The sequence below is a fragment of the Poecilia formosa genome, unplaced genomic scaffold (assembly GCF_000485575.1).
Source record: "Poecilia formosa unplaced genomic scaffold, Poecilia_formosa-5.1.2 Scaffold202, whole genome shotgun sequence".
Taxonomy (NCBI): domain Eukaryota; kingdom Metazoa; phylum Chordata; class Actinopteri; order Cyprinodontiformes; family Poeciliidae; genus Poecilia; species Poecilia formosa.
In genome coordinates, this window is record NW_006800141.1 from 660,616 (window position 1) to 683,488 (window position 22,873).

At 40.3% G+C, this 22,873-nt stretch overlaps 1 protein-coding gene and 1 long non-coding RNA gene across 4 annotated transcripts in view; one reads left to right on the plus strand and one right to left on the minus strand.

Moving 5' to 3' along the window:
• The first annotated feature begins 8,421 nt into the window (after nucleotides 1-8,421).
• Nucleotides 8,422-21,895, plus strand: LOC103148305 (uncharacterized). 3 transcript variants are annotated; one of them, XR_001664089.1, is made up of 4 exons: nucleotides 8,422-8,552; nucleotides 8,713-8,871; nucleotides 18,752-19,527; nucleotides 21,809-21,895. It is a non-coding gene; the product is annotated as an uncharacterized LOC103148305 (long non-coding RNA). The 3 variants fall into 3 exon arrangements; XR_477342.2 differs by lacking the exon at nucleotides 8,422-8,552 and having other exon boundaries at nucleotides 8,607-8,871; nucleotides 18,752-18,816; nucleotides 19,368-19,527; XR_001664088.1 differs by lacking the exon at nucleotides 8,422-8,552 and having other exon boundaries at nucleotides 8,607-8,871.
• Nucleotides 15,276-22,873, minus strand: part of ptch2 (patched 2) — a 29,215-nt gene continuing 21,617 nt past the window's right edge. The window contains exons 19-23 of the mRNA XM_007567001.2: nucleotides 21,862-21,999; nucleotides 21,334-21,476; nucleotides 18,002-18,410; nucleotides 17,331-17,898; nucleotides 15,276-17,227 (exon numbers count right to left, since the gene is read on the minus strand). Coding sequence (XP_007567063.1) covers nucleotides 17,193-17,227; nucleotides 17,331-17,898; nucleotides 18,002-18,410; nucleotides 21,334-21,476; nucleotides 21,862-21,999 — 1,293 coding nt within the window. The 3' untranslated portion in view covers nucleotides 15,276-17,192. The remainder of the gene's footprint in view (nucleotides 17,228-17,330; nucleotides 17,899-18,001; nucleotides 18,411-21,333; nucleotides 21,477-21,861; nucleotides 22,000-22,873) is intronic.

The window sequence follows — 22,873 nt, forward strand, 5'->3', positions numbered from 1 at the left end:
TTAAGCTATATATATATATATAGCTTAAAACCAATGTTTGAAGGTTGAAGCTATACATAATTTTGACATAATGAGTGGCAAGGTAGGCAGATCTGATGGCCATTTTATACTGAAATAAGCTTGTTTAATTGAAATAGCTGCAGCTAAAGATCAGGTGTGTATAGAATGAAACATATCAGTCTTTGTTTTTAATCATATTTTCCTCCCCTTATAAGATTGCTCAAACATTAGTTAGATAACTTGCTTGATCTGTAGTAGTATTGGAATTGAAAAAGTTGTTACTTGAACTATCATAGAAAATTTAAGATTTATTTCCAGTTTGAATAAAAGCAGGTTTTCAGGACCTCTTAAAAAGATCTGTGTCAAAATATTTCAGCTGCTTGTCTAGAAACCAAATAAACATTTCAAGACATGAACTGCTGTCTCAGATATTTCAGCTGTAAGGACTGTTTTTCTGCAACACCCTATAGTTGTGGCCAAATCCTTCTAATTGCTCATCCATTTGGCCTATACAGTATTTCACCCATGTGAAAACAGGAATCCTGTGTTTGTCCACATGCTGTCTCTGTCTTCCCACACCTTCTGCAAACCAGTCCCTTGTGACATCAACAAGCAGGGACAGCTGGAGAATGACCCAATCTGCAGTTCAGCCTTTGCCTTCAGGGTGGGACCCCCCACCCCACCACCACCACCACCAAAAGCTCCTTTACTCCACACCCTCAGACTTCAAGCATTCTAATTCTACTATACACAAGCCTGACTTGTGTATACACATTCCCCCTCAAGCGAACGCTGACACATGACAAATCAAAGTTCTAATAAACAGCTTGTGCTATAAGCAATTTTCCCGCCGCCACCAAGGGATGAAAAATAAATAAATCCCTGTTGGTCGACTGTCCGGGCCATTTGGTGGGTCTGTCTGCCGGCGACTGGGTGGCCCAGGGCTGCTTGGTGTGAGGCCTGGGACGGAGCCACAACTGTTTCCTGTGGGCAGCCCAACCCCCAGAACTTCTCCACAACTGGCTTAGTGGGTGGCATTCCCCTCCTCCTATTCCTGTCACCCCCCAAAACTCCTACACACCACCCCACCTCCCCCCACCCTCATAGCTCTTTTCCTCCAGGCACCTCCCCCTGCTCCCCTTCAGTCAGACGGTCCATCATTTTCACAGCCTGCGTTCAGCACTTCCACAGTGGTGTGTCAAATCAGACTGCATTTAAAATAAGTAAATAAGTGCAAGTGAGAACATATTAGTTCGTTTGAATGGATACAATGAAATTCAGCAATTTCATAAATTATGCATATTTAAATTACATTCGTCAGGCCTTACAAAGTAAGCTGGATACATTCTCATAAATCTCGATAAAATGGCACGTCAGGAGTCTTGGTACAAACCTCGAACTAACTGACTAGCTAGTGAAAGACTAATCTTATTATAATCTTATTATTATTATTAGTATTAGTGAGGGTGACTCTTTCAACTTTCCGACATCCATTTTTCCATAAGTGTCTTGGTGTTCTTTTGTTTGTTTTGATTCCCTTTGCTAGCTTTCTATTCTGTAGTGGTTTTTGATGGGGCGGCTGTGGAGTGGGTGGGGGGCTGGGGGGTTGACACAGCTTTATGCCCTGGACAGCAACACCAGAGGGCAGCACCATGGGGCAAAAAAAAAAAAATCCCAAAACATGTCACCTCCACTCTGAGCAACTCCTCTATTCCGAGTTTGCAGGTCCAGTCACCTCTCTGAAGTGTGCACAGTGTAGCTACTTTGAGAACATATCTCTGCTAGAGATAGAAGTTTTGTAATTAAAAAGCTGTTTTCATTCTCTTAAAAAAGTCTGAACTGTGTTTCATAATCTTTAGGTCAAAGCTAACAGATAACAGATAAGTAATCAACAAAGACAGAGTACAAAAGACACAAGACCAAACCAGCCAGCAGAGCTGAATGCAGATAAAAAAAAACCTTTTGATGCAACTGTTCAATGTTTCACTGAATGCTGTTCACACTTAAATACTTTTTGACATATTGATGAAGTGCTATGTTCTGGATAACACATTCCTGATGCTCTAGGTCCAGAGATGTTCTGTTCATGGAAATGCAAGTTCAGTCTTTCGCTCACTTTAGACTCACTCCATTTCTGATGATCCAAACACTGCTGATTTATTTTTGTTTTGTATTTCATTAGTAACCCACTTAACATTGCAATTATTTCAACCAAACACTTCTGAACTTTTATTTTTTTGTGTTTCATTTCATTTTTTTCCTCTGAATATTTGATATCAATAATTCCACACATGTCCTTCATAATGGGCCTTCTCCTACACAAACACAGTGCATGTTTGTGCACAGTTATCTCTGTTAGGATCAGCATACACACTGGAAGTTGGCCAAGTCTCCAAAGCCTCTACACGAGAGGTGAGCTGGGAGAGGAGAGTAGTCACAAGAAGAGAGCATTTAGAGGTGTCAGTCCCTCAGGTGGATGGTCGGAGGAATGGGGTGTTGGAGAGGGATGTGGGGGATTCGGGAGGGCGGGTGGGGGTGTATCTTTTGGCCCCGAGTCTGTTTAACTGTTCCCATTTTTCCATGTGTGCAAAAGCATATTTTCTCAGTGTAAAGAAAATCGGCAGAGGCCAAGGCTCTGTTCCCCCTGTGCAGATCAAATAAACACACATGCGTGAGCTGAGCACACTTAAAAACCACCCAGGAAGGCTGACAGACAAGGAGATGAGCACTGAGGAAAACTAACATGGAATAGAAATAGAAAAAGTACAGAAAGGCATTCATCAGAACTGGCTGTTTGATCTTTTCTCTTATTTTTATTTTTAATAAAAGGTGTGTATCAAGTACAGAGTATGAAACGTAATCATAAACAAAACTTCAAGATTCCTGATTTTCAGTCACTTCTGGCATATTTCTTATATTTAATAAACAATAAACATGATTACACGCAGACCAATGCAAAATTAAAAGAACCTAAAAAGTATTAAGTTGTATTGATGTGTTACATTAATGTGTAAGAAGCTCATACTCATCAAATAAAGGTAAAAAGGAAAAAAATCTATTTCACGACTTTTTGGGACATCACAGGCTCGCTAAAGCATGGCGTTTGTGACCCAATATGAAAAATGGCCACCAGAGGGCATTATAGCAGCAAACTGCGATGGCAACATGCAGGATGTGGGACAATTTTGAGTTACCATCAAACCTGACATGCATTATAATGGACTGTGAGAGGATACCTCACACCTATACATGCAAGGGGAGAGCATTCACCCAGCATGAGTCAATAGCAACATTAGAGTAATATTTTTCTGTTTTATTATTTGCTTTCCTATACCTTGTGTTTGACTCTGAGTTTTTCTGCTGAACTGTATGTATTATATCAAGCTTCAATGATTATTCAGTTTTCCCGTCTAAAACATGAAACTAACTAGATTCAAAGTTTGTAATATAACATCCACTCTAGAAGACATCTTCATATGTTTTATTGACTAAGGTTTACATTTTGGGGACCTGTTTTGCATCTAAAAGAAGCTACCGTATAGATAAGACTTTGTTTCTCTGAATCAATTGAAAGCTTTTGAATAACTCATTTAATATTTATTATCCCTTTGTATCTTGTTAGAGCACCATAGTCAGGGGTACACTCCAGTAATAGTCCAAAGGTCCTTGTAACTGGTTTTAAACCAAGTGTAAAAGGTAAATTATGCAATATATACAGAAAGAGAAACCTTGTTTTATTGCTGCAAATTGATGCAGCTTGATTCCAGAACTGCAATAAAAGAATAATTGTTTACAGTAGTTACTGGGCATTACACACAATTTACAGATACCTACTTTTATCACACAGTGGTTTTATGAATTGTAAATCCATGGTTCCTGGTCCCTCTGGGCTGATTTGAAGCTCTTAGACAAGACTGATATGTCTTTGAATTATGAGGAAAACTTAAGGCAAGCATTTAAAGGACGAGAAGGCATAACTTTACCACAGAGAGTCGAGATTAGATGGATAGCAGAATGACATTCAAACGTAAAAATAGGAAAACATGTTTTTTCTTGCTTCACCAGATTTAGATCTGTGTAAAGACACCTGCATTGTCTTATTGATTGCACTTTATGAAGTAGAAATCTTGCCTATAGTAGATCTTTGTTATTTCTTCAGCACATTTGAACATCTAGCGTAAAAAGTAGGCATGTCCATAATACATACAAGAATGTCAATAAAATTTGACCAAGGAGGAGCAGAGGCAAAATAAGCCGTGGTAGTTAGCAGGAGTGGTAACCAGTCTTTGAATTGGCCTTCTTTTCCCCATATTTACCTCTTCATCCATCAAACACTATCCCCCAATGGAGACAATTTACCTCATTGATAAGAAACGGATTATAATAATCTCTTTGACACTCAGTCCAATTATTTACAGTAGCTGGATCCATAGATGCATAAACATATGGAGATATAGACAATACTTTATTTCACCCTAATTAATCAAAACTTTGATGGAACTCAAACTCTGTTTTAAATAATTCACTGTTAAATGTAAGTCAGTCTAGTTGAAGTTTAATCAGTCTGAGTAGTTTATTTTTTTGAAGTGCAAATTATCAAATGCAGTTATTGATTCTTTGAAAACCAGTGAAATAGACCTTTAACTGAGCACCAAGTCGAAGCTGAAAATCAGATACCAACCTAAGCATCATCATCTGTCAGCTTAGTCATATCTTCTGAGAGTGCTTAACTTTGCCCAGCATGGGGTGTAAATGCCAGATGGACTGCACATGCTAATTGTTGATGGGAAACTCGTTTGGGTTACTACAGCTCACACAATGTTTTTGTTTTCCCGTGTACTTGTGCCACCCCAAGACTACGTTGCCCAGAGCAATGAGCCATGTCCTCTTAAAGAACTAAGTATCTCTAGCAGAAACACAAATGGCTTCAGACCTGATGACTATTTGATACCAGTGATGTTACACGGGTTTTTCTATGCCCTCATGAAACGACTGGGAAATATGCGTAACAGAGCTGCTAAAATATTAAGAAATAAAATGACATTTTTAAAACGTATCTCTGTCTGACTTTCAAAAAAAATCAACAAGTGTTAAAAACTCAGCATAGAAGATTTCTTTCTTCACCCTGAGGTGTTTAGTTGCATTGGGTGAATAAAGAGTTACATAAAAGCTTCTCAAAAGTGCTACTTAGATACCCACATGAAAGAGTCAGATCCTTTTTAAATATAGAGAAATTAAACCATAGGAGGGATAGATCTTGAAGTTATAGTCGAGGCAATTATTAAAATTGTTCTTTCTTTGAGGTACACTGTAAGGATTTGGGAAGGAGGGGGTGGGGATTATGGTTTGTGAGCTGCAGTAATGAAATACAATTAATGTCAAAGCTTTGCTTCCCGCAGCCTCACACACATGTGTCCTGTGCAGCTCAGGGTTCCTCTGTTTCTCCATTTGGTCAGTAACTAGTCCACAGGGCCGCTCTGTCAGTCACAATTTCCCGCTTCGTCTTCGTCAGTTTTCACTCTAAGCTGAGGGAGCTGAGTGGGTCACGCCACAGAAAACACTAAGTAAGCACACTTTCAGCCTAAACATAATCTGAACCTGTCCTGTGACAAAATTAAATGCATTAGAAACAAGGGCTGAGCCATGACTGTGAAATTAGCCTATAAACTCTATTCTTGAATTCAATCAGTTCCTTTATGTGAACCGTAAAGATAGAAACCCAGCAGGCCCAGGCATGGCCTCTTAAAAGGGAACACCAATCGAAACCACAAACCCTGAATAGAAACGCCAATGTGTCAGTGTGCTTTTGAAATTAATCCTCAAAACCCACCAGTGTTTCTTTCCCCACCTCCCAGCGTTTTCTTTTACAGGAACTCAACAGAGAAATCAGATGTTTACTTGCATTGTAGAGAGATCCTCAACATGTGGAACCCAGAGTTTTCAAAGAAAAACTTACACCACCAGTTCAGTTTTATAGCCCTCTCCCAAAACCACAGCATTAGGGCACACTGCAAAAATGCCTGCCTAACCAGTCATTTTCCTGTTTCACCAAAGCCCAAAACTAAAATATTAACATGTTAAAGGGCATTTTGTTGTTTTGGCAAAAGTAATGGCCAAAGCCCTATAACAAGTCAACATTTAAAGACAAAACAATTTGTTCTAGACACATTTGATGTTTGAAGCTGTGGGATCACTTATACTATTCCGTTCTATTCTCTGTGCATGGATTTAAAATAAAAACATATTGACAAAATATGTCACTGCTGAGGAAATAATAAGTTACAATGTCTTGCAGAAATATTTGAGCCTTTTCACATTTTGTCACATGACATCCACTAACTCCAATCTGTTTTAATTTGCCCAATACGAAGGCATGCATGGTTATGAGATGAAAAGAAAAAAAATCGTGCTTTTTATTTGTATTATTTTGAATACCTCGATGATTGCTTTTCAGGTCATCCACATCCACAAAGATCATGGTGCCACTGTAAACCTTCCAAATCTACCATCTAAGCTATAAAACTGGACTGGGGAAGCATTAATCTGAGAAGTAGGCAACAACAAACATGGTGGTGGCAGGATTATGCTGTTAGGTTTCTGTTTTTTTCTGCATTGGCACCCGGGGTTGTAGTAGACATTTTTGTTCAGGTGTGATTTTGACCGATGGGGTAAAAAAAAACAAACAAACAAACAAAAAAAAAAACAGTCTATTTTCTCCATCAATTCTTAAAAAGGTTAATAATGACACTTCATTGACATTGCATTTCATTTTCACACAATGTAATTAATATTCAATTCAAACCAGCTGAACAGAGAATCCACATTGTGTCATCACACATCAAGCAGATGTTTTTTTGTCTGCAGTGACAAACAAAAAAAAACAAAAAAACACTGACTGTAGCCCCCAAAAACTTCATTTAAACAATGTAATTGAATGGCTGCGCATAAGTGATGAATTATTCACCTGCTTTGGCTTGAAGGTTGAGCCTCATAACTTACACCTTGTCATGCAGTGCAGAAAGACAAAATACTTGACAAAAGTTTAGCCTACTAGAATGAATCTGGAGGAATAATAGCGTACAACTCATTTATTAGAATGTCCCAATCTAAGTCCAGACCTAAATCCAAAAAAGAAACTGTAGCTGGGCTCTAAAAATTCTGTTTACAGACACTCTTGAAGCAGACTCAGTGGGCTTATGCTATTCAGCATAGAAGATTGCTCAAAACGTTTGAGTCTCTAGGCCTCTACAACCCCGAAAGTCTGCATTAATCTACACGCCACACTTTTCAGACTTTTACCTGCAAAATAAACCTTAAAACACTGGATCAGTTTTCTTCCCCTTCACTATTATGCATCACTTTGCGTTGATGTGTCACATACAGCTGTAATAAAACTCATTAACGCTTGTGGCTGTAACGTGATGAAAAGTCCAACGGCTCAACCTGCGTGATGACGTCTGCAAGGCACTGCGGCTCCCCGGTACAATTTCAACTTTGCTTTCATCCTGATTAATTAGATAAAAACTAGTTGCTTCAGTAAGTACAAGCTACTCTCACTGTACTATTAGCTTTTACTGTTATTGCACTCAAACGTGTTAATGTTATTGCTCGCCTTATCCTAAACAATAATTTGGCAGCAGCGGAGAGAAACGATATTGAAAAAAAAAGCCATGGTGTCAATTAAAGTTTATCCTCTGGTTTGCCCAACTTTCTGAAGGAGCCTTCGCCTTATTGCTCCCCAGCCTGTCCCAGTCCTCCTCCTCCTCTGCTGCCTCCTCCTCTCCTCTTCACCACATGAAATGGCCGTCTGTGCCAACCTAGCACTGAGCTTTCATTAGCTTTTACTACCCCACTTGGATGTGTTTAGTTTTGCTTTCTTTCTCCCCCTCTGTGTGTGTCTCCTGCCCTCTGTAAGTGTCTGTGTCTGCATATGTTTAATTACCAACCCCCGCCCTCCCTCTGGAGCACCCCTCAATGCCATACCACCATATCATTACACTGTGGCTGCAATTTAAACTTCACTCACACACAGGCACGCATGCATACACGCACCCGCGCTCACACACACACACACACACACACACACACACGCCAACGTGCGCTGGCTGAAGACTGCTGAGCTGCTGTTGCGTCTTTATTCCAGCCTAACTCTGAACCCCTCACGCCGGAGCCCACACGGACAAAGACAGGGAGACGGGGAGGAAGACGAAACGGGAACTTCAAATCGTGTAGTGCTCCGGCGCAACACATCACGACTGATCCACAGCTACATCTGGTGTTCGAACTGTTATTGTTTGAGCCAAACAAACCACTTATAAACACAAGGCCTCTGCCTTGTGAGGCTCATATTTAGGCCCTTCTGTAAACAGCAAAGCACAGAATGAATCAATTAAAAGGGCATTACGCTGTTCCTGTTTATTTAAAACATGTTTACACTATACGGGCCCTACCGCCTGTCTGCATGATTGCCTGGAACTTCACATCCCTCCTCCTCCTCCTTCTCCTCCTCTTTCTCCTCCTGCCACCCCTCGACAGGCCTGGTCACGGCCAAGGTATACCAAACACGTCCTCACACACAAACACGTGCGCGCGCATGCACACACGCATACACGCACGCACGCACGCACGCATGCTGGGCATAGATTACAAACACATTTGTTATGTCGAAGAGAGCTTGGGGTAAATATTGATCTCGTTCTTCCTCTGTTTCAGTGAGAGATGATTAGAAGGAGCAAGCTGGAGCAACAAACCCGGCGCAGCCAGCAATCACATCACATGGAACACATATAAATACACGGAGCAGCAAAAGAAGTCAAGGCTTCACAGAGCATGCTCTGTTTGAGAACAGGGCTCGGGATGGAAAGTGCTTATGTAAGTAAATGAACATGACAGCGGATTGTTAAGAACGATTTTTACATCTCCGAGGGAAAATGTTGGGAAGCGTTGTGACATCTCAAAACCCCTTTCATGCATGGTCTGCAGAGACCGAAACATCATTAGCTGCGCTAACAGCTAAATCTCACAGGCCCTTCCAACTGCTTGAGTTTAAGTATTCAAATCAAATGGTCGAGAAACGACGTAGAAAAACGCCGTAGCATGACAAAAAAATGTATGTTGGTGTTATTTGAATTCATTTGTTTTGATTTTTCTTGCGTCTTCAGAAGGGGTGTGGACAAATGTTGAGGGGACTGTATTACCAAAGACACTCACATTTGATTACTTTTAACCTGTGGAAAAGTAACGGTAATAAACCAAAAAAACAGATGCTGCCACCACCATCCTTTACTGTGTTCTATTGGTGTTGTAGTGTGTACCAAATACAACATGTGAAACTGCAGCCTGAAAGATCAAATTTGGTCTTATTAGACCATAACGGTCAAATAAAACCAGTCTAGTAGATTTCTTCTTGAATTCTGGTAATGGGAGTGCATTACACTGACTGATACCTTTGTTTGATAGATCTTTTATATGCCTTTTCTCACATTAGTATGAAAATAACACCTCTCCTAACTTTTGTTACTAGTTTTAATTTCTCTTAGCCGAGGTTGAAAAACTGAGATCCAGCATTGCTGCATTTCACTTTGCTCCCACACTTATCTGTTACAAATTGTCACACATCTTTTTTCAATTGATAGAAACAATCAAAGATTGAGCAAGAAACGTTAAAAAAGCAGTAATATTGATAGCAGAAGGTACTTTACTATGTCTACATTGGAAATCTTCTTCTTTTTTTTTTTTTCTTTTGTTTTGTTCGACATGAAACCTCCTTCTCTGTGACACAGAGCCAGTAAATGTGAGAGAAGTTAAACAGGCTCCTTCTCCTCCTCTGTGGGTGTGAGAGCAGTGTGTGGGCCCAGATAGGAGCTGATAGCCCAGATAACATGATCTCGCTGTGCCAGCTCCTGACCTGAGTGTGAAGGTGAGACCGCTGGAGGAAGAGAAAACATGCCGAAGGAACAAAAGTCTGATCTCATGATCTGGTCATGCTGGTTTGTGTGTGCGTGTGCGTGCGTGCGTGTGTGTGCATATGTGCACAGCTTGGGTGGCCAGAGGATGAGCGCCCATTGTTGCAGGAATTCAATAGAGCTGATTAGCAAAGAAAAGTGTTTGTGTGTGGCTAAAACATGCACTGGCATGTGTGTTTGTGAGGCAGGGGGTGGTGTATGTGTTTCTACCTTCGCACTGGGTGCAGCACAAAAGAATGGAGGAATTAGCTGTGCAGCGAAGGAGAAAGCAGACATCCAGGGAGACATACATACCACACAGTTTGGAGGAAGTCAGGCTGCTTATCTTCTCATCTAAAGCAATTTTGTTGCAGTAACACAACTGCTTTGCTGATGTACAGCGCTGTGCAAATGTTTCAACTTCCCTGATGTTTCCGTGAACCTTCAGCGTTCTCCTCAACCGGATCACTTTGGATACGATGTGGAGTCACTCAGAGCTCTGCTTTAGGGCCAACGCTGGTCCTGCTTTACGCACTTGCTTTTCAGAAATAATAAAGAAATTCAACGTCTCTCAGCGCAGTAACACACAATTAACGTCCAGTTGTAATCACTTAAAATCTGAAGACATTGTGTTTAATCGTTGCTACTGACAGCATGACTTCAGAAATCATTCTAAGAAACTGAACGCTTTTGTTTGATCAGCCTACATGTCTCCATGTGGTTTCTTTAACTTTAGATTTTTCTTTTTCTAGAGTGAGAATCTTGGCGCCAAAACAAGAGATTATCATCCGTGCTTTTATTTGTTCTCATTTAGATTACTGTAACAGATGTGAATCTCTCTAAATAGAAAGGCTCTTGATTGTCTCCAGATGGTGTGAAATACTATATACCAACGCTCCTGACTGGAAATAATATAAGAACATACCTGGCTCATGACCTGCTCTCTGCTGATTACTTGTCAATTTGGGAATTAATTTAAAAATCTTGGTATTAACTTTTGGGGGATACCAGACACTGTTGCTTGTCTGTTGCTCTGACTCGTTTTAAAAAGCTGTGGATGTTACTCTTGTTAAGCAGCAACATTTCAAATGAGGAATACTCGTCTTTACACTGTGTTGACAATTTTGATTCTATAAAAAAAAAAAAAAAAAAACAAAGTTTTCTTCATTTGAAATTATTTTTTATCTATATATTTTTGTTTTCCCTTATTGTATTTTTTACATTTTGAGGTGAATTACTATGTGATTTAAAAAAAATATGAATGGTGTAATATAAACAAACATTATGTGCTTTCTTTTAAACATCTTCAGTTTCGTCCCATTTGAACCACTCTGTCTGGGTGCCTCCATTTTCCTGTGTTTTGTTTTTCTAATACAAGGAACAAATTGACTATTTGGAGATGTGTGTTTAATATTAAGACACATCACCCCTTTGTTGACAATGCTAACAAAAGTCAGCTGTGGTTTTTTTTTTTTTTTTTTTTTTTTGAAAGGAAAATGCTTTTCCAATTCTGCCTAACGTTGGATTACAGCTGCTCCCACTTATTTGCTCAAGGCCCCTGTGGTCATTGTCTTTGTTTTATCTTGTTAAATGTTTAACTTGGGGTGAGAATATGTAAAACATCTGACTAATAGAAAACAGCAAGGTTGCTGCATGACAGAATAACCAAATTGTTGATAATACCAACATGTCAAAAAGGATTATCCTATACATCTGCGGGCCTAATCACACACTTTGTCTTTGCAAAAAGTATTCAGGAAATATGAACTTTTTCACCTATTTTCTGAATATGTTGTTCGTATTTTATGTGATGGTCCAACACAAAGCACCTTATGGAGCCACTTTTTGCTTATACTACAAAACTTTTGAAGTATGTCTTAACTAGCTTTACACATTTTAAGAATGATTTTGTTTTCAGTCAGATTGGATATGCAGAGTATTTGAAGTATTTGAAGTTTACTCTTCAATATTTGATTGATATTGAATTGGCAATCCTAAATCCTAAAAAAAAAAATCATCTAAACTTCAGTGGGTGAGGTGAAGCCTTCGACACGGTCATTTAAGGATTGTCCTGTATTTAGCTCCGGCCATCTTCTCACCCACTCCAACAAACTTCCCGGGTTCCTTCAGGAGAAACGCAGCCACACCGCATAATACAGTCATAGCCATGTTTCGCAGTGCTAATACGGGGTAATGAGCTGTAATAGTTTTTTCTGCCGTGTTCCTTGGTTTTCATGATGCTGTTTGTTCACTAATGCTCTCTAACAAACCTCAAAGGCCTTCACAGATCAGCTGCATTTATACCAAGGAACAAAAGAACATAGATGAGGTCTATTTATTGTTTTCATGTGGTGACTTGTGAAGACAAAGTTCAACAATTGGTTGAACTTTGAAGTTTTGCAAAGCATATAACGCTGTAACTTCACATTTATGCGCCACATTGTGTGGTCCTTCGCAGAAAGGAACTCATTAAGGTTTGTAGATGCATCATAATAAAAGGTGAGCAATCGATTATATTTTAACTTGGCCTGTAGATATACTTTCAGCAACATTTAAGTATTTTATAGCTATTGCTAAATGTGTCTAAACAAAATTAAGCCATAAAGGCTTCGTCTCACCCACGAACAATAACTCTGTTTTTTTTTTTTTTCCACTCAGTCATGACATTAATGGACTTCACCATAACTTTCCCCATCGAAAGCATTTTTCATTAATGCATCGCATATTCTTAACATTTCTGCGTGAGCTATGTGCAAGTCAACGTTTCACTTTCACTGTGCCGTATTGTTAGCTTAAATTGCAATAGTGTGTGCAAACTGTTTTGGTTGAGATGTAAATGGACATGAAAGCGACTTCAAAGGACTGAGGTATCAGATTCAGACATAGGCTGCTTTGCCTGAGCTGACAAACGAGGAGCCGTTATGTGGAAAGCACAGGAATTTACAGGGTCTACCTTTCATCTACACAGGTGGGCTTGTGTGTATGCGTGAGTGTATCTTGTGCATAAGAAGGCACAGAGGGGAGGAAATGCTTAATTATGCCCATCAGATCCCAAAACAGAAAGATGACTAGACTTTTGGGCATAAAACATAAATCTGGTTGGTGTTTCACAAGTTAAGATATGATTTTAGAGACTGGGGCACATAAATGAGTCTTAGCCTTAAGCTTCAATAGATTATATTGAAGGTTATAATGCTTGAGGTTGCATTGCATGTTTGAAAAACAAAAAAAAACAAACAAAAAAAAAACAGTAACAGTAAGAAGACTCTCTGTGTCAGGGATCAAAAAGTGATCCCAGATCCTTTCTGTGGCAGAGATTTAATGCTTAGTGGAGATGTTTCATGTTACTTTGCACTGTACAGAAACACACTATGTAAGATGGATATAGAACAAACAAAAACATAAAATGTTGTCCGTAGCAACAGCACTGTGTCATGAAAAGCTGTAACATTTTGCCAAATAGCTTTTGTTTCCATGCAAAATACACAATTTCATCTCATGCATATGGAGTGGGATTACTGCGCATTCTATTCCAAAGCAAGAGAGGAAGAAACAAGTTTCAAATTTTGTTTATCTCACATTAACTGTTAATTGCTCAATCAAATTATAATTTGTTGTACTTGTTCTCCACAGAAAGTGAAGAAGGTGGAGTATTGAGCTGTGCAAGCAAAAAGACGCTTTAAGATTTAGCTTATACCTGTGAATCGCTTAGCTAATGTTTAGTTGCATAAACACCGTTTCCTGTAGCTGTTTCACATGTGGTACATAGATAGAATCAACCAACCTTTGGCAACTGTGAACATTTATTCTAGCCCAAAATGATATGATTGCATTTCACAATTACTTTGCATTACTTGGCGTTGCCTCAGAAACAATGTTTGATGTCATGCTTTATGTTCTCTATTAGACAGCAGTCCTTGATTTATACTTTTCACCACATAACATTCTCTTGTTGGTCTGGAACCACAATTCTGCTCACTCACTTGTGTGCTTGGGATCACTGACTCTTTTTAAACAACATTTTCAAATGCAACTCCTCTTCGGCATGAGGCGACAATTCGCATGGAGATGCAAAAAAAAAATGCCTCAGTCACCACATGTCATTGTAATGTGGATTGAACTCAGAATCTTGGGGGGATTGTTTGATGAAATGTGAATCCTCCAGACCCAAAAAGAACAAATCCCTGTGATTGATCCATTAAATGTTGCACCATTTAATGGATCAATCACACACACACACACACACACTCTGTCTTCAGGGCAGACAGTGTATTCTTTGGCATATTGTAATGCAGAACATTTTCTGTGATTGTTTTATGCATCAAATACTTTCTTTTCAACTTTTTAATCAAATTATGTGGTTCTTCCTAACAGTGTCTGGAATGACCCATTTTCACTGATTCATTACAACACAATTAGCTGCTTTTGTCCTTAAACAGGGGTCAATTTTTTGATTCCTGTATTTTTTTTTTCACTTGACTGATTGAGCTACCCCCAGTACATTAAATGATGCAGAAAACATGTCATGACTATTTTGCCCATTTGTTTTCTTTCTTTCATTCTTTTTTTTCCATTTTTCTTTTTTACCAAAAACAGTTATTATAAGAAGGGCTCAATTGCTACAATGCCAAAAAAGATTTTTCTTGTGGAGAAGTGTTCCAGTAGTTTTTGACATGCAATTTTAAATCAAATAAATTTAAAAATAGTTTATAGTTATAATAGTCTTTTATATTTAAAATGGTATTTTCTCTCAGGAGTCACTCACTCTTGTGTGATGGATGCTGCCTGTTATTTGGACGTTATCGTTTGAAAATCTGTCTTCATCCTGAGTAAAGTTAATACTCATAACAAAAAACTGTATAATTTCCATACTATGAAATTCAATTGAGTAACTTTTAATTGTGGAATAGTATCAGTCAAATCAGGAAACTCTACTGAATGAAATCACCGATTGCTGCGTTTAATAATGTGCACTTATGGTGAGATTAGATTACACCCGTGTAATCTCTGAAGGCAAATTGAACATTGGATTTCATTTAGGCAACATAAGAGTAATGCAGGCAGAAGAGAAATGCATAGCACAATTTTTAGATTTCTAGTATGTGAAATGCTACAAATATTTAGCATTTGTGCATTCATGCATCATGTTGCATTTATTTCCTTACACAATTTTTGTGTTGGTTTCTCACAATCAGCTTGAAAGCTGAATCCCTGTAGAGCCATTAAAACAAAATGCCTCGATAAGAGACTAACCAGCAAACACTGATAAATCGAACTGCTTGTGATAACAGCGCTGACCCACGACATCACAAAGGGCAACCGACAAGAAGGCAGTTTTTCATTCAATTTATTTTGTTAGTTTAATTTCTATAGCAGGTGAGGGAACATAACGGTCACATATGGGTTCTCTTGAGCATAGTTTTCAGAAATCACAGTGTTTCAGACATGGACATGAACATCTTAAAAAAATGACAATGAAGAAGAAAGGGCCAAGAGGAAACTTAAAAACACGATGTCACTTTTTCCTACACAACTTCTCCTTCATGGTCCTCCAATTGCCCCCTTTGATTCGCACACACGCACACACACACACGCAAACACGCACACATTCACACAATGTGTTGTCATCCCCTCCCCCCAGTCCCCAAAAAGGCAAACAAAACAAAACAATAAAACAAAACCTCAGGAACAAATAGATATATTTATATATAATATATATATTTACTCTTTAAAAATAGAACTTCGGTCTAGATACTAACATCTGTACAAACTACAAAAATAAAAATTTTAATATAAATAATTTATATGGCATGACATTAACATCTTTCTTGAAATAAACTACAAACCACCGCGAGAGCCCCTTGCTCTCGACCCCCATCCCTCATCAGAGTCTGACGCGGTCTGCTCGAACTGGAAAGCGGTGCTTTTGCTTCATAATTCCCCAACTGCAGTAGCTAGACGACTCAACTTTCATATTTACAAAGAGTAAGAAAACGGAAGAAGCTGCCGCTTGAAACATGACAAAGACAATAGATCCGCATGTTTATCCCTGCAGTTTAAACTGGCAGTGACGAGACCAATACTGAACGACTGAAGCCTTGTTCTCAGTCCGAGGGGGGAAGCAAAACGAGTAGAAAGTGAGTCAAAACGAGTTGAGGCACCAAGGTCGACTAAACCAGTTCAGAGTCAAAACAACATGACACTGTTGCTACTCAAAAAGGGGGGAAGAATCAAATAAAAATAACTCCCTTTGCATTTTTAAAATTCCCTTTTCGACGAGGCGAACAACACTTTTTCGACAAAGTGACTAAACCCTCACCTTCCACCCTCACAAAAAAAAAACCAAAAAAAAAACATAAACAAGCTTACACAAACTGCTGAAAAAATTAACATAAGTTATCGGAGCTCCTTCAAGTAGATTAAAACTGCAGAGGATGTTGAGACAAAGTTGGAGTTAGGAGCGTTGCTTTCCAGCACGATGGCTAAATGATTCAAAAGGTTTTAGAGCCTAAACGGAGAACATAATACTGACCTTTAATTGCTGGGATAATGAGAAAAAGGGGGGACACACTGAAGGCACAATGGTTACTGCTGTTAGGAAACAGTATCTGCTGTGTAATTCCCGGCAACCTGTGACAAAGAACTTGGACCCAACAGATTGTTTATGACGAAGTATTTCATAGTATAATACTGTGAAAAATAAAAAAATAAAATAAAAAAAGAGGAGGGAAGGGGTGTGGGATAGGTTGGGGGACTGCACTTATTAAGACAAATTGCCTGAAAAGAAATCGGAAATGTAGCAGCAAGAAAAAAAACAACAACAAAATAACACAAATAGAAATAAACACTGACCATGTACGTTCAATACTCTAATACCTTAATAAAATCTCACTTTTTGTGAAAACACATAGAACATTTCTTATTCTATACAAAGTGGGACGGAAAACGAATCCACATCCCCACATGAAAATAATCTTTTACATCTTACATAAGAGTATACCCAAGTTATACAGTACTCTTTTAAATAGCTTCCCTCTTTTTTTAGTATTAAAATATATATACTCATAGATTTATATAACTCTTAAAACAAGTAATTTCATTTTTTCATGTTCTTGATGTGAATCTTCTCTGTTTTTTGTTTCTTTTTGTTGTTTTTTTCATGTGAAGTCTATGTACAGTTAAGAGTTTGAGACACAGTGAGGAGGTCGAGGTGCTTCTGGGATCCAGAGACTCAAAGTGAGAGAGTCTCTAGCAGTCTTTAGATGCCTGGATCCTCAGCCCACCTGCAGCACACAGGAGGAAACAGCAAACAGTCAGCAAATAAAGCTCTCATTTCAAAACGTCTCATAGATTTGCTAAAAAGGTCAGCAGAGGAACCTGGCTCACCTTGTGACTTGCCGAGTTGATATTCCGCCTGGACCTGCGTCGCCTCCAAGTCTAGGAGCTCTAGAGAGTCTCTGTTGCACGAAGAGTATTTTGTTTTGTTGCCACAAGTCCTTCTAGCAGCTTCAAAACAGTCCGACTCGCTGTCCACGTCAAAACCTTCATGCATGTAGCCTTGATAGGCGGTCCCCGGTAACGTCGGGTGCACGGCCACCGTAACGGAGGCCGTAGCAGTCACCATGGTGACAGGGCCCCCAGCGGGGCCTTGTTGCATTGGCAGGGAAGAGTTGCTGTGACCGCAGCTCGGCCCTTTAGTCCTGTTTGGCTGAGGCCCTCTGCTGTTCTGCAGCCTGGGGCCACTGTGACAAGTCCTCCCAGGGAAATGAGCTTTGTCGCTGGGTAAGCGTTGAGGCGACTGATCCTGGAGTCTCTGGAGATCGCTCTGCTGCTCATACTTGTTTCCGTCCCAGCATGTCACCTGGGAGCCGACAGGTGGTTGCAGACTGTGGTTGGATTCACATAACGGTTCAACCCTCCCGCCGACTGCGTTTTCCCTAAAGGGCTTCAGCACCTAAAACAAATGCAACATTTGTATGTTACACACGAGTACAAATACAAGCTTAAAGAGGAGTTACACATACATCTTTGAAGATTCGTGCGCTCGTGGTGCTTACCGTTAGTTTGGGGAAGCTTGGGTTCTTGCTGGCTTCCACCAGTATGTGAGACGTTGTGGAAGGAGCGGTCGCTTGGTGCGACGCTTGGTACGCGCTCCTGTCACAGTACTTATAGTCCTCCTCCCCGATCCCAGAGGTCGTCGTCACCTCGGAGTAGTATTCCGAGTCCGACGACTCGGAAAACGCTTGCTGCCGCGGCGAGCGCGGATGGTTGTGGGCTGTGAAGTATCCGTGGTGGGCCATCGGAGGAGGCAGCGGCGGCTCGGGAGAAGGTGTCGGCAGGCAGCTGGCGCTGTCAACCGGGGTGACTTCAGCTGGAGGGCCCAGCATGGAGAGGAGGACTGGGAGGAGAACTAAGCCATTCAGCATCCCCAAAACAGTCAGAATGGCGAGGACGGCAAAGAAATACCTGCGAGATGAACAGATGTAGAGCTTTGATTAGATCAAAAAGAGAAATATAATTAACAATTTTCAGCTCATGTAGTCCTTATAAATCCTTGTGGAGCAAGAAATTAGTGAACACACCTCAGCTACGGGATTGTGCTTACAAAGGAATAAAAAAAAAAATGCAACAAATAGCTAACTGTAGTATCAGTGAGGTGTTAAAGCGAAGTAAGACGAAACACAAAAATCTAGGACGCTATTTTAATGTAAACTTCTATATATTAAGACATTTCTGAGAGAGAGAGCGAGAGTCATTCCTCGGATAACAGCACAGTTGCTTTTTTTCTACCTTTGTTTCCTTCTAAGCTTTCAACTTCTGTCACTCGTGGAACAAACACTGTTGGCAGGCTTTCAGAAATCTCAGAGCAAAGGTAAGGATTCACAAGGAAAAACACAAACAACAGCTGTTTTTGTAATGCTAGCCGGGCTATCATGTGTGTATGTATGTATGTCATTATTTTATCTTTATTTAAAAAAAAACAAAAAAAACTGTAAAACCTTATTTTACTTGGACAAACGTTGCGTGCTGTCGCACGTCATTATTTAGCCAGACTTTTGATAACTCTAAGTAATTTCATTTGAAATCAATAATTTTATTAATCTAATCAGTTGAGTTTTTCCTTGACTCTTATACAAAAATGAGCAAGACCACATGGCTTAAAACCACGTGATCACTGTGTGCATGACATACACACACACACACACACACACACACACACATACACACGCACAGCTGCTGTACATGAGGAAGAAAAGTAGCTCAGGGAAGGAAGGCTGGGAAAACCCAATGCTTGTGTATCAAAGGAGTTGGGAGAGAGGCTAATCTGACTCCCCACTCAGCTTAAACATGCTTTGATGCCTCTTGTGCTGCTTCTGCACAACTTTCTCCTCTCGCTCTGTTTTTCTTCTTTTTTTTTTGCAGCTCCCACTGCATGTGTGCTTGTTTTGTGCATGTGTGCGTGCATCTCGACGGAGCTCCAGGGAGGCCAGGGGTGGAGGCACGCCACAAGAAAGAGCTCCCCCGAGCAAATTAGAGAGGACTCCACTTAAACACTAACAGAAAACGCGAAGGGAGAGAGACGGTAAGATGCTTTAAGTCTGCTAAGCCAGACTTTAGGAGGTGAAAGAAATGAGGGGGAAAAAATAATGAAGTTGGCACGAGGTGGGGAGAAAAAAAAAAAAAAAAACAACAAAAAAAGAAGGAAAGCAGTGGAGTTGTTATGGAAAGACGCTTCTTCATAATCGCTTGAAATGATTATTACTGCTATTCAACAAGTAAAGTCCTCGTTTTTTTCTTCTTCTTCTCAGGAAAGATTAAAAACCTCAAATAAAACCAAAATCATATTAGACCATTGAAGTCTGAAGCTAGCTATTATGGAATTCAAAATACCACAGCGGGCTCCTTTATGTGACACTTTTTACTTTACTTACAGACAAAAAGAGACAACTAGACCCCCCACTCCCCCCCATCAGTCACTGTCAGGAATTTAGTGGCTTACACAAACTAATCTTTTCCAGTTGTGGTCAGGCCTGGAAAGGGATTCATGTACATACATGAAGGTATATGTGTTTCTGTTTGTAAAAAATAAATAAAATAAAAGAGAGAGAGAGAGACAGACAGAGAGAGAGAGAGAGAGAGAAACTGGTGAGAAGAGTCTCTATTCATGCTTGTTTGTGTATTCAGCACATTACAAGGCCAGAAGATGTTTACACCAGCATGTTTATGCTGCTCCCCAGCTAGCCTGCTTTGCCTCACCCCATTTGCCCAAATACAACTGCAGCTAAACAAGACCTCCAACGGAGCCTCGGCCCCTCTGCCTCACCTCTTCCCGTCCTCTGGCCATATGTTGCACGCCAACCACTTTCTAGTGATTTTTTCCCCCTTTTCTTTTAGTTTTCTCGGATTTGCTTATAACTTCAGTTCTCCATCTCTGTGGAGGTTCCCTTTACTATATTTGAACCACCCATAAGAACCACACATCCGTGCAAGTCAGCTAACCCTCCCAAGACTCCCACTCCCTGCCTCTCCTTCTGCTTCTGTGTGAGTTTCTTCAGAAAAACTGGCTGTTTTTATGTCACAGAGGCCTGTTGCAGTCTGTGAGCTCAAGGTTGTGGTTTCGGGTTTGGGCCGAGACCACGTTCTGCTGAAAAACATGGAGCTATTCGGCTTTTTTTCCCACTTAGCCCATGAAGTGCAAGAAAGAAAGGAAAAAAAAGAAAGAAAGAAAGAAAAAAGAAGGACGCATTACGACGCACATGCACAAGATTTACACTTCACTCGCAAGACACGCACAGGCACTGAGAACAGAGACGGAAGGAACAGTCTCTGTTGGTGGGCTGCATAACATCTGACTGGCTGACCAGTTCAAATTTAGCTCCAGTTTTTATTACGGCATCCGACATGGAAGGGAAAGAATGCCAAATGGATGATAGGAATTTTTACAGATTCCCCAAGTGTGTGTGTGTGTGTGTGTGTCAGAGAGAGAGAGAGACACACACAGAGCGAGGGAGTCAGAGAGAGACACCACCCAGTGGGCAGCAGAAAGCTTCCATGTTTACAAGCAGCTGCTACACAACACTGATGTTTTCCCCATTTGTTGCATTCTGAAGTTGGGGATCTGTGTGTGTGCATGCGCGCGCATGTGTGTGTGTGTGTGCGCGTGTGTGTGTGTGTGTGTGTCCTCCTGGAGTGACAGAACCAGCTGTGTAGTAGACACTGTCTGCATGCATGCATGTGTGTGTGTGTGTGTGTGTGTGTGTGTGTGTGTGTGTGAGAAGAAAGATAGAGGAAAACACTTCCACCTGCATCAAGCCCTTAGCTCCCAACCCAAGAAAGCTTCCCTTTGCAAGCCAGTTAGGAGAAACAAAAACACCCGCATCCATCTCACCTCATGATGAAGTCAAACTCTGATCCCGCCAGCATGAGAACACCCAGCAACGTGGAGATTGCGCCATCAACCACTGGGGCGAACATGTGTTCCAGTGCCACCGCTGAGCGCTTGTTTCTGTTGCCAATCGCTGTCAGGAAGCCCTGTGGCCAAAAAAAAAGGGGGGAAAGGTAGGGATGAGGAAGAAGTTGGAAATCTTTCCAATCATCCAAAATGTGTTTGTGGCGGGCGAAGCTTGGCAGGCTACAAAACTGCTGGATTACTGCGCTTAACATCACACTGTGCTACAATAAAAGTCTGCCAGCATAAGGGAGGAAGCCAAAATAAATCCTTAATCACAAACATTTCACCTTCATTACTTTCCATTTAACAAATAAAACTACAGGAGTCTCTGCTTTGAACTGATGTGGGCTTTGTGGAGAACAAATTAAAGGCCCGGCCTTTCAGTATTTCTTCCATCTTTTTTATTTTACAGGTTTCAAGCAAAACGAGCGTTTCACCGATAGCCGCTGCGGACTGAAGACCTACCAGGGCAATGTGAACCGTAAACTCCACGCCGATGCCCACCGATGCGATCAGGATGACCACGGGAATGGCACTGAGCTTGATGCCAATCAGGCCCATGATGCCAAACAACTCCACCGTCATCATGGCCAAGATAAACACCTGAAACGCACACACAAAGAAAAGTTATGACTCTGGTGTGGAAGAAAATTAAGAATGAGGGAACAGAATAAGAAACAAACAAAAAAATGGCCTTGAAAGAGGTAATTATCAGTAATTTTGTAATTCATCATTTAGCTGGCTTGACCGTTTTCGTACACTCATGCTACAAAACTGTGACCCTGTACTCATATTCAAATTTCTAGCTCTGGGCAAATGACTCAGAGTACTTCAAATCTTTTATGACCATTGAACACAACATTCTACCAGTTCACGCTAACTGTACAGCTATCGGATGTGGAAAGTTTTGCTATAGGAGGAAGACTCAAAGTCAACTAATTCTGCAAAGTGTTTGAATATAAAGTCATAGAAATGTTTGAAGCCATACTAAAAAAAAAAAAAATAATAAAAATCCTCCAGGCTGCAAGAGAGCAAGAGAGAGCAAGACTAACAGGAGAGCTGAACAAAGCACAGTACTTGGTCTGTTCCTTCAGAGCTTTTAAACTCTGTATGTTGCAGAATTTGTTAGATTAAGAAACATCAGCATTGTAGAAATCTCAAGAGTTGAGGTGAGGATCTGCATTCTTTAGGAGGTACATACAGTAATGCTATATATATATATATATTTTTTTTATTATTGCAAAACCCCACTGTCACACACCCAGTTTGACACAAACTCAGCTCCTAATATAAAGAATCACTAGAAAAAAACAACTAAATGTCAAAGATTCACAGAAACGGAGGAAACTGGATGTATCCCTATATGAAAATAGATTAAAAAAAAAGAAAAAAAAAGAATAGACATATGCCTGGGAAGATGGAGCGTTTGATCCCAGCATGAGTCTCGAGCTTAGGCAGAGGTACAGTGGAAATGATA